The 12,253-nt window shown below is 37.7% G+C and overlaps 1 protein-coding gene across 1 annotated transcript; it reads left to right on the top strand.

Annotated features, from left to right (window-relative positions):
- The first annotated feature begins 1,228 nt into the window (after window positions 1-1,228).
- Window positions 1,229-12,245, top strand: LOC139753131 (uncharacterized). The gene is made up of 2 exons (XM_071669265.1): window positions 1,229-1,310; window positions 11,300-12,245. Exon 2 carries the CDS (start codon window positions 11,314-11,316, stop codon window positions 11,707-11,709), a length of 396 nt encoding a protein of 131 aa, XP_071525366.1. The 5' UTR covers window positions 1,229-1,310; window positions 11,300-11,313; the 3' UTR covers window positions 11,710-12,245.
- Window positions 12,246-12,253: the final 8 nt, after the last annotated feature.

The raw sequence follows: 12,253 nt of genomic DNA on the forward strand, positions 1-12,253 counted from the left end.
ACACGCACACACACACACGGCGGTATACAATGAAATATGTAATTTATGAAACACATCACTTGGCACGTCTTTCTAGATTGACGGATAATTCCACCAAAAAGAACATTGCCAAATGGCTGTATGTCAAGTTGCTGAATTCACTGGCTTTCTTCTGCTAGACAATAACTGAACCAGAATGCTAGACATATATTTCAAGTATTCATGAGAACATTATTGTAAATATTTCGTGACCATACAAATTAGCTTAAATTTTTATTTGTGTATATGTGACTCACCATTACTGTTCGTCGCCGAATGTATTTACAATGTCTGCATATATATATATATATATATATATATATATATATATATATATATATATATATATATATATATATATATATATATATAGTGTTAAGTACATGTACAGTGACGAATCATATAGTAGATAATATCACCAATGATAACAGAGTTCCTATAGTGTATAGTGTAAATATGAATTAGTTCCTAATTTTGAATTAGTCACCCATTCACATCTCATTGCAACCTCTCATTTATAATATGATTTTCTCTTGATATATTACCTGTAAACAAAGACAATTTGCAAATATATAAAATCTGTAAAATGCCGTACTTTTTTTCTTCAATAGGTATTCACTTATTCATTAAGATAAGATGCTTATAATTGATAAATTATTATGGTATACTTAAACACTGATTGTAAATGTACTTAATAATGAAATAAATATTTAGAATAGATAACTGGAGTTTTAGTGTGTTGGTGTCATTGTTCTGTTATGTAAACATAAATTGAATCTATCAGTGAATGAATCGGTTCTTCTTGTTGTTTGTTGGGTTTTACGGCCATCGACCTATGAGGAAGGTCATTAGGCCTGATCAGTTCTTCAAATGTTAAACAAAACGCATTCCAAATTAATTTAAATCATGAAGTGCTGTCCTAATTACCATAGTAAGATAATCCAATTATGGCCTGAAACAGTGAAACTTTGAAAGTATTATAACATACCATGACAAACATTATTTTATAAACTTTCGCGTTCAGATAATTAATGTGAAATGATTCCTTAGGTTGAATGACAACAAACTCGTATATCACTTTGGTAAATATTCATCTCAGCCTTATTTCTGGCTAGAGAAATGAAAGTGAAGGTGGCCTTTATTTCCGTTTTCTTTTTCAAATCATTATAAAGCACCTCAAAAATTCAGCGTTTCTTCGTTACACCAAGACAAAGGTTCAGTAGATCTTGTTAGTGTCCACAGCAGGAGGTGGACGACGTCTGCGACACAAGTAATACTTCCCTGACAACATTGTAAGTCATTCTTCACTAAGTAGGTCATCACACATTCATTATTATGTGATAATGTGTTCTTACTGAGTCATATATTGTGGTTGTAATAGATAGAGTAGGAATATTTCCTTTCACATCATGAACGCTCACATCTCGAGTCAAATTCTCTCGAACATGAGGTAAACATTTTAAATGAAAGGCTCACACTTTTCCAGTTCATTTTATATCTTCATTTCTTCAGAAAAGTTCAAACTTCTCTTTCTCTCTCGTAAATAGAACTTCTTCCAAATCATTTTCGTTGATACTAGGAAAAGATAACACTGAGTTGTTTGTTAGAGTTAAAATAAGTAGTGAAATAATAAGAAGCAGATTCGAACACCAGTGGATCGTTTCAAATGAATCTTATGGACATTGTGTTCGGAACAATTCAGACTAACAAAAGTTGACAATGCCTGAGATCTTATGGGAAGTGTAGGAACGCTGGGAATCAAACAAACGCGAGAAAAATCATATCTAGAGTATTAGAAATTGTCTGTCAGTGATATCTTAGGAGGCCTGAGGACTTTAGAAAAGTGTCCTTGTTTTCGGCTTAAATCTGTGAAAGCTGGCTTTGCCATGGTGGCAGAAAAGCATGTATAAGAGAGTAGAGGAGAGTTGCTTCTCTGATACCTTAAGGGTCATACATGCTTTGAGAGGGTGTATGGTCTTAAAATGATCTTGAACACCCGAAAAACTTGTTTCGGGTCATTTAGACTGGTGGTTCCAAAATAACGTTGTCTGCCTTTTAATGACCTTGGCAGTCGGTGGGGCTGGGGCCGAAAGAATTAACCAGTCGACAGCTGTTGTTGTATGAGCCGAGTCTGGGGAAATGATGAGTAATGTGAATCGTATTCGTCAATACTATTTATGATTTACAAAGATAGAGTTTTAAACACACGTAGCCCCAAGTTCTAAAACGTTCAAATGTGTACCTTGTTTTTTACTCCTATATATGTATGCATACACGCACACACCTCCGCCTAGGGGTGTGTGTGTATGTGTGTAAAGATCAGCCAAAACGAACTCTTGTCAATGATAGCCAGTTCTTGAGGTGCCAATACTGGCATAGGTCGGGTGTGTGTGTTCGGGATGGCATTACTGACATAGGTTGGCCCTTATGTAACACGTGTAGTGGACTCTTTCTTGAATAAGTGAATTGTGTAAAACGTGAAATGTTGAATTTTGCTTTATTGAACTTAATATGTTAACTGATGCCATACGTACGAAGCTTCTTGAAACTAGTATCATTGTAATGGAGATACGAAATCACCGTATTCTAGCTACATTTTCTTATCTTTCGAGAACTGAAAGTATTGAATTTTGAATCTTGCAAAGCAATAATAAATATTTGATTATGATTGTGCAACTCACAGACTGTATTTCTAGTTTTCTTCAATATAGTGGCTTGCATTGAAAGTCGGGTACGAACTAAAATATAAGAACTTAAATCTAATCATTTAATTAATTAGATTAAAGACAAACATTACAATATATAATCAGTTTGGAAGATCTAATAAAAAAGATGTTATTGATGAATTTACATAGAATACTTATTCTTGGATATATTTGTACTTCGAAGTTATGCTGTGGGCTGCAGAACATTAGATCGTCCACAGCTCGGACTGAGTTCAAGTATTTTTATATCTCCCGCACAAACGGGGGAACATTGTCTTCCTTATAATTCTTCAATCTGTTACTATTTAATCAGGTTATGCATCTTCTTAAGTACAAAACCTGCTGACATTACATATGCTTATTAATAATGTCTCAGGGAAATCATACATTTAGTGATGAATATGATCAACAGGATAGAATTCTATTTTACAACTCCGTTGAAGAAGTTATAACTTTTTTAATGTAGGATTTCATTATATTTTACACAACAAATATCCAAACATCTTTGCCACCAATGACACCTTGAAGACAGACATTCATGTGCCAATATTGGCACCTTAAACACACACGCTTGACCATTACCAGTAATAACTGTCATTGACGAACCCTTACCAAGCTTAGTCTTGACGAATCTACACACACACACACATACACACACACGTGATATTTATCAACGATATATAATTCACACAGCTAAATCCTCAGGGGAACTTATTCATTTTCATTCTTTTCCCCTTACAATTTTTATCTATTCAAATTTTTGACATATGGATTGTTAAGGTAAATTATTAATTGAATGATCAATTACCCTTAACAGTGAATTAAGATGTCAAGAGCATTTTTTTTTATACATCCAGCTCCACAGACAAGTCCTCAGTCACAAGAACCACATGACCGCTCTACCAGCGGCTTGAACTGTCAGTTGCCAACATATCTTAAGTATGTCTCTGTGAAACTAATTAACACTGTTACTACTATGGTCGTACCGTATTAATGTTGAGTTTTATTCTTTCACGAGATTTTGATTTTTTTCAGTCTAGAATTTTGCAAAATATTGAGCGATGATGAATTGATTTGTGCCACAAAACCGGTTGATTTATTGTGGATTTCTATATCCATCCTGTGGGTGGTGGCGCGGAAGAAGAATCAGTGTGCTCAAAACACTGTAGTGTGAATCGACGAAAATGATGTTGCTCTTTACTGACTATAACTTTAGTTTTCTATAATAACGCGTCTCATGATTTTCTGTGATATATCTTATAAAAGTGTTCTATATTTATATAACTCATAATATTTAAATGTATAGATAAAATCAAATAAGAATTTAAAGTAAGAATTTTATGATATAACTCAGTTTTACTATTAGAACATAAAGTTCTTTTACCTTTACTGTAGTTATAATAATTATGTTTAGATTTTCTAATTACAATTTCCAGGTGTTAGACCTTATTTGGAATACGCTGTTATTTTTGACTTGTCACATAGATTGTGACAATCATATCTTGAGTACTGTTACATTGAAAAGATAAGTTACACAATACTCTTTACCATCTTCAAATACTTGCGTTATTTCCTCCAGTTTGAACACTGGTCTGGGGATGTGATGCCCTGGAATGTCCTTATTCTATTTTTTTCTGCATTTTAACAGAAATGTGAGAAGTATTACCCTTATTTGTGTTATTAGCCTCTTGAACAGTCAAGGGCCATAAACACAGTGGAGTGTATGTGGTCTTAGGATTATACATAACACCTTAAAGGTGTTGAATAATTTTCAGTTGGTGGATGTAGTTTAATTCTGACGGCTTTAAATGACCGTTGGCAGTCGTCAGGCCTCTTGCTCAAATAAGCAACCGACTGCTACACACTCCTTTGTGTACATATAGAATGTAATCATGTACAGGTGTGAATGTTTACTTACATGATTTGTGATACATCGTTTTACTAACAAGTCAGCCCCTAGTATCCCTCAGAATACACTGGGGATAAATTTCAATTTTTCCTGGACGGGTGTGAGATCCAATCAAGAGGCAGCGTGCTAAGGTTTCGAAATGCTCAAATTTGGGGGGAGGGGGGGGGCACACACACCTCTGTCAATTGACCACCCTGTAGAAATATACTATAGTGGGAGCTTAGATACACATTATATAAGCTAAAGACAAAGTGAAAGTGTAGGTGGCCATAGAATTATTCTTAACACCTAAACGTGTTGAATTTGTTATGGTTGGTGGATATGGCACCTTGACGTTGACGATCTTAATGACCCTCCCTGGCAGTTGATAGGCTTGAGTACCACCTGCTGGCGTCTTAGCTCTCAACAACTCAAACACAGCATCAAGGTCGCATGAGACGCTCTTGTTTCTGTCACCCCAATTATGCCGACATCCTCGCTTTGCGGTATCCGTTTATGGCTGTCTTTTTCACACGGCGCCTAATCCAGGATCTTTAGGGACTTCTGCAGTCAATACGGTTTGAATTGGAGTTTAGAATCTTCTGCGTGTTATTGTTAGTACCGGAGATCTTGCGTTCAAACTTGTTTACGAGGGACGCCCAACCTCCCCCATCTTACGGCCATTGCCGCCAATTGTAAAATTGCTATAGTCAGTATTTCTGCATAACTGATTCTACCTGATTTCAGGTGCTCACTTCGCAATAGATGCCTCCTTGCCACTATAGTATCTAACAGGGGACAGTACAGCGCCTGCTCTTGCCAATGATAAACCGTTTTCAGGCGCACCATTTCCGACACAGGTCGGGAATGTGTGCTCGAGGTGACATTAATGGCACACACACACACACACGCACACGTATATATATGTATATATATGTATATATATATATATATATATATATATATATATATATATATATATATATATATATATATATATATATATATATATACATATATATATATAGTATCCCTGGGGATAGGGGATTAAGAATACTTCCCACGTATTCCCTGCGTGTCGTAGAAGGCGACTAAAAGGGGAGGGAGCGGGGGGCTGGAAATCCTCCCCTCTCGTTTTTTTTTTTTAATTTTCCAAAAGAAGGAACAGAGGGGGCCAGGTGAGGATATTCCAAAAAAGGCCCAGTCCTCTGTTTTTAATGCTACCTCGCTAACGCGGGAAATGGCAAATAGTTTAAGAAAAGAAAGAACGAAAAAAAAAAAAAAAAAAAAAAAAAATATATATATATATATATATATATATATATATATATATATATATATATATATATATATATATATATGTATACCTATACCATTGATGCCTATCTTACATGTGTTTCTTTGTTCTCGTGTACCCTACATAGGTATGTATTCATCCTGATTTCTTCTTGGCTTCGGCCGGGATTTTTATCAACCGGTTGATGACGATAATGTAATAGATCTCCCATCCCTTGCTATCTGGTAGAATTTGACCAATAGATTGGTTATCCATACACTCAAAATCAGACAATTAGCAATCTGAACAGGATCAGTTACTATTTAGAAAAACAAAGGTCAAATTCTTGCTGTATCTCTTGCGTAAGTGAGAGAACATTGTTTTTCTAATCGTGCAAATTAATTCAAAGAGCAACAGACCGCTGGGTCCTTTAGAATCTGTGACACTGGAAGAGATCAGAAACTCATGGAATGGTGTCGTGAGAGTAGAAAGATATAAAGATGATTCAGAGAAAAATTCCTGTTATCTTTATTTGTAGTTAAGGAGGCGCAAATAAAGTCAGGCGTAGATTTGAATCGAAATATTCCCCAAGTCTGTTAAACGTCTCAACGGTTTTGCTTTCATCTACTTTGATTTGTAGGTAGTTCCGTATGTTGACCCTGTTCAAGACAAAGCACTTCACCTTATTGCAGGTAAGACGTTTGCCCACGAGTTTGTATCCATTACTGTGAGTGACATGAGACGAATGTGTCCTTTAGTAGCTTGTTAGATCGACTTAACTGAAGATTTTGAAAATTTTCGAATACTTGTGTTCGACCACCTTTCAACCTCCTTTCTAAGCTGGATAATCTTAAGTCGTTCAGTCATGTCTCACGGGGTTTATTTCTCGGTCCGGGAATGATTCATTGGTAGCTGACTGCTGAATTTTGTCTTCACGATTCTGTCTATATCTTTCAAGTCGGGTGACCAAAAGTGGATAGTTTTCATTGTTGGAAAACACCAATAGATTGTTAAAAGTGAGGATGATTTCTATTTGAGAACTCTACCAATGAAAGCAGGAACTTTGTGCACTCTTTTTTATATTGCTGTTCATGGCTTTCTTGGCTTTCAGTCACCAGAGATTATAACATCCAAGTCGGTTTTTCTCCCCGTTTATCCTTCGTAACTTGCCTTCTCGTTTTTACTACATACAAAGGTAATTCTGCATTCATCAGTGTTATGATATGCGACCTTGTGAGCCCAGACCGTCGTCAGCTTGTTTATGTCTGTGTAACCCCAAACATTCACTTTTTGTTATAGATTAATTTTCCAGCTTCATCGTTTGCACGTTCCGATATATCACAACGCAGACCATTATCAGTATCACTGGTAAATATGTCGCACGACTGATCCCTGTGACACACCACTTTGTTACTTCCAACCCTTCAGAGTGACTTGACCATCAATCACTACACCCATTCAACTAATATCCTAACCACCAAAGCACAACACCTATTATGCCATGTCAATACCTTTATTGAGAAACTTTTATCGAATGGTTTATGGAGATCTAAATATATGACCAACTCCTTTACTTTCATCATACATGTTGATCAGATCTGTCAGTTTCAGAGAGGAGTTATTTCGTCGAAATCTATGCTGAGAATCGTTTATCAAGCGGTGGATACTTTACCTGTAATATTATTGAGCCATATGTCTTCATAGAAAGTGTTAGTCATCTGTAAATAATCAAGTAATCTTAATAATCGTTGACTAAGGAATATACACTAAGAAGCGTAACTTCGTCATATTTACTTTAAGTGCTGTGTGCCGCATACTGTAGTGTGGCTTGTGTTTCTTGTCTTTCGAGAACAACAATATTCAATCTTGAAAAACACTAAATGAATGAAAATTATCGTTCCATTCACGGAACTGAATTCTCGTTTTCTGTTGTAACATATCTCGTATGAAATTCTGTTTAAGACAGTCCTTTGAACAGCGGGGTCTGCAAGGTTTCTTATAACCTGCGTTTTTTGTTATCTCCTTAAACGATATTCTCCCTTCAATGTCTATCCTTATTCCATGTTATGCTGATGATTTAAGTCTACATTCTTCAACTCACTTCTCACTTCCCCCTTCCTTATAGTTCTCGTGTTCTTTTTATCGTATTAAACATATTTTTCTCCTTTTAATGGTGAAACATCTCGGAATAGGAGAGGAGTAACCTGGTTAAATTTGATTGTGATTAAACGCAATTTCTTGCCAAACCTTTTAAAGCGTTACTTCTCTCACAGTCATCAGTTTCGAGACATCGAAATTCAGCCCGGTAATTTCATAAACACTGGCGTAACCATATCTTCCACCGTCCTGCAAATCCCAATTTATCAACATCACAAAGTCTGTATCTCAGAAGGTTGGTTGGTTGGGGGTTTGACCTATCAACTGCCAGGGAGGGTCATTAAGGCCGTCAACGTAGTTTACATCCACCAATCGAAAAATCTTGAACACCTTCAGGTGTTCAAGATAATTCTAAGACCACGTACACTCACTATGCCTGTGTGTGGTCCATGATGGGAAATTGTACAGGTGCCGTGACTGTTTGTGTTGTGGTGTTTCACTGGTACCGAGTATATGAAATTGAAAACTTATCGTCTCGTGTATGATTTCTCTACGCAGTAGAAAATTGAAGTCACAGGAGTTCCACAAATGGGTTCTGGTATAATAATAATAATAATAATAATAATAATAATAATAATAATAATGATAATAATAATAATAATTGGTAATAATAATTGCTGTAGTATATCTAAATTCATCCTTCCTTCCTATCTCAGGATTCCCCTCAATGTAGCTCTCTCGTTACATAGGTATTATTTTGGCAGTTGATGTCTGGAACTGGATGCATATATCGTTGACACCAAGTGTTGGACCCGAGGTACGTGTATGACTGCGGGTCTTACAATACCTGTATGCGGACCGGCTTTACAATGATTGACCGTTATAATACCTCCTTCTCTCGAATACCGAAGCTGTGGTATTATCTTTCATGTTTTTTTTTTCTCTTTCTATAACCTTTTTTTCTAAGGAGTCAGGTTTTAAGGCTCCTGCAGAGCCCTGATGCATTTCTACATTCTTTCCTCTCTTGTTCTGTACACACGAGATGGTCTTGCTTGGGCGTGTTGTGCCATGATGACGACACTCACAATAAAAAAAATATTGATTCGTATTTGTGTTAATTTATTAATGTATTTTTAACGTAAATCTTTAAATATATAAGACATCAATTTTTTTTTAATTAAAATGTAAAACTTAACATATGATTACATATTATTTTTATACATGTAAGATTATAATTATATTTATGAATATACTTAAAATTTCATGCAGATTGTTTAAATAGACTTGCTTGTTGGAAAACGCTGTTATTTTTATGTCTCCCGCTCAGGTGGGAGAACAGCATGGAGTGACATTACTTTAGATACACGAGTGATGATCGAGTGTTGGTCTGTTTTGATTTTAGTTCTTTCTTTAATCTTACAATGACAATCTCCTGACTTCTTTTCCCTCGCAAGACAGTGTGCTATTGTGTTTCTCTTCGATTATGTAGTGAAGGTTTAGACTGATCTGTTGACTGGCACACAAAATTTCTTGTTTTCTTCCTTAAAGAAAGAGGCAAGACGTGCAGTTCCCAGGGTATCTTGCCTGTTCGTTGCTGTGGATAATGCAATGGCCAGGTACCTAGGTCAAGATGACGGGTTTGACATGCACCTAATTTATGAATAACGTTGCACTGCAATTTGTTGAATCCGCAGCACAATGAGTAGCTTTTCACGGGGACGTAGAGTCTGGAAATATCACAATTCATTGTTGAGTTGATTACATAATTTACGGCTGTCGCAGCTGGGCAAACAGATTCGGAAGAAACATTCGGACGTCTCCACATTTGCAACCATTCGTCTGCCTTGGAGCCGCCCGTGTAGAGGTGGAAGCAGTCAGGATGGTCAGTAGTGACTTGATGTCGCCGACGGCAGGATCTGTTCCTCAGGCGCGTCCCTACTGTCGGCGAGGAGGTTGTCGGTGATGTTGGGCGGCTCTTGTGTCGTCTGCTCACCCACACCTCTCGCTAGGGTCATTTTCGTCGGTCGGCATAGGACGTGGGGCCTGAGGACCAGGGCCCTGACGCTAGTTCTTCGCAAGATGCTGTTGTAGGAGGAGCGGTCGCCAGGCTAGATGGTTGATGTTTCGTTTTCAGGTCGTCCTGAATCCAGAAGTAAGTGCGAGGTAGACACAATTGCCTCAGTTTCCGTGCGCGCGACCCACGTACAGCTCAGAGCTCCAAGACACATTCACAATTATATTTATTATGTAACATTTCCAACCTCCTCAAGATTGTGTCGCTCGCTGAAGGATATACCTTTGAGTCGTGGTAGGCCTTACAAACATTTTTCATCAGCATCTTAATATGACTAGATAGTTACTTGAGGACATTATCTTTTTGTTATGCCAAATAGTAATTGTCTTGTTTTTAGTTACGTCTGTGATGAAAGTGCAGGCCTAGAATTTTTTATCAAATTTCTGTAGGGAATAATTTTGACATACTGTTCAAATTTTGAAATAGGAATTTTGGTCTTCAGTGTAAAAACAACTGACAGTTCTTGTAGAAGAGAACTTTAATATCCACTTAGGCTCAACGTGAAACAGAGTTTAATACAGCATGATTGCCACACTACACGATCGCGAGGAAACAATGATTGGTTATATATGTTTTCTGGGAGATAGATTCCTAGGGGATGGCTGTTGATGACAGAGAACTGATAAGAATTGGGCTGAATACACTTCCTTGTGGTAATCCACTTTCTTGAACTAGAATGTCCGAAGTGACAAAGTGTTGAAGTTATTTTGACAGAAAAAATTCAGTCGGCAGTGAAGTTTCGAACAACATAAGTAAATTACTTCAACAGAAAACGGTCCATATAATTTTTTAAAACCTCTCTTTAGTGTCACCATTCACTGTTCTATCATTTTAATTCCATTCCTCCGCTAATGATAACAACAAATACATTACACCTTCATCTTTTCTTATAAGTTTAAAGATGTCCCTCATCAGACAACAGCCTAACGGACCAACCAACCAATCATGTTTAACAACCACTAGGCACAAGGACAAATTTTTTTTTTCGAGAGATACAGAGTGGTTCAATAGTTACTCGGTTTAATGTTTATACAAAATACAAAACAATATTTGAGTGCCACAGTGAACTGATCACTGTTGACAGATAGCAACACAAACATATGAACAGAAGTTTAAAGGGTTGATCTTATGTGTGGATTATTTGATGTTAAGTGAGTGTTTAATCTAAACTTATTATTATATATATTTTACCGTTAAGTTGATATTTATATACACCTGACTAACTCCATGCTTCCTCGTAGGTTGATGAGCCATTATGGGTAAAAAGCCAAAGCAGAAAACAAAAGGAGGGACAGAGAAAAAGAAAGATGAAGACAAAAAGAAAAATAAAGGTGAAGACAAAGATAAAGACAAAGACAAAGACAAAAAGAAGGACGATGACAAAGATGACGAAAGTGGAGACGACAAGAACAAAAATGAAGAGAAGAAAGATGAAGACAAAAAAGATGACAAAAAGGACCAGAAAGATGACGATGGTGATGGTGGAGTCTGTGGTGAAGATGAGGAAGTTGATGCTGGTGACGGGGGGATGGACGAAGACGAGATCGATGTTGGGGAAGACAAGACAGGCGCCGTAGGGAAGGACAGGAAGACCAGAGAAGAACAAACTAAGGTCGAAGGCAAAAGAGGGACATCCCCAAGGCGAGGTTAAAGCTTCCCTGAAGAGGGAGACCAGCTTCATAAGTCAACAAATGTCGAAGTTCCTCAGGGAGTTCCTTGCCAGCCAAGTATCTCCAGGTAGTCGTGAAGATCCGCGCCCCTCCAGTAGCTACGAACTGACAGAGAAAACTAGTGCGACGAGTCGGGGAGACGACGGAACGACAGATCAGACCCGAGACGACAAGAGGACGAACTTGCGACGGAGAGAGGCGTCGCCACCGTACAAGATGGAGGGTGGGTCGCCACGACTCAGCCAGACTGATGAGATGCCTCTGCTGCTGCTTAAAGCTGCAGCAGCAGAGGCAGGTCAGCTCCCTTGGCTCAAAACACCTGCAGCTCATAAGCAGGTGCTCCTGCAGCGTACAGGGAGCACAGACGCGGAAGGATTTGTTAATCCTGGGGTCAATATCTCGGAGGGACAAGTACGAGTGCCATCTGGGGCTGATGGAGAGAGAAGCCTGCAGGTAGCGCCTGGAGTCGTCGCTCCTGAGGGAAAGATTCCAGGTGGCACCTGGAGCCACTGAAGGACAGACACT

This window comes from Panulirus ornatus, chromosome 2 (assembly GCF_036320965.1).
Source record: "Panulirus ornatus isolate Po-2019 chromosome 2, ASM3632096v1, whole genome shotgun sequence".
NCBI classification, from domain to species: Eukaryota; Metazoa; Arthropoda; class Malacostraca; order Decapoda; family Palinuridae; genus Panulirus; species Panulirus ornatus.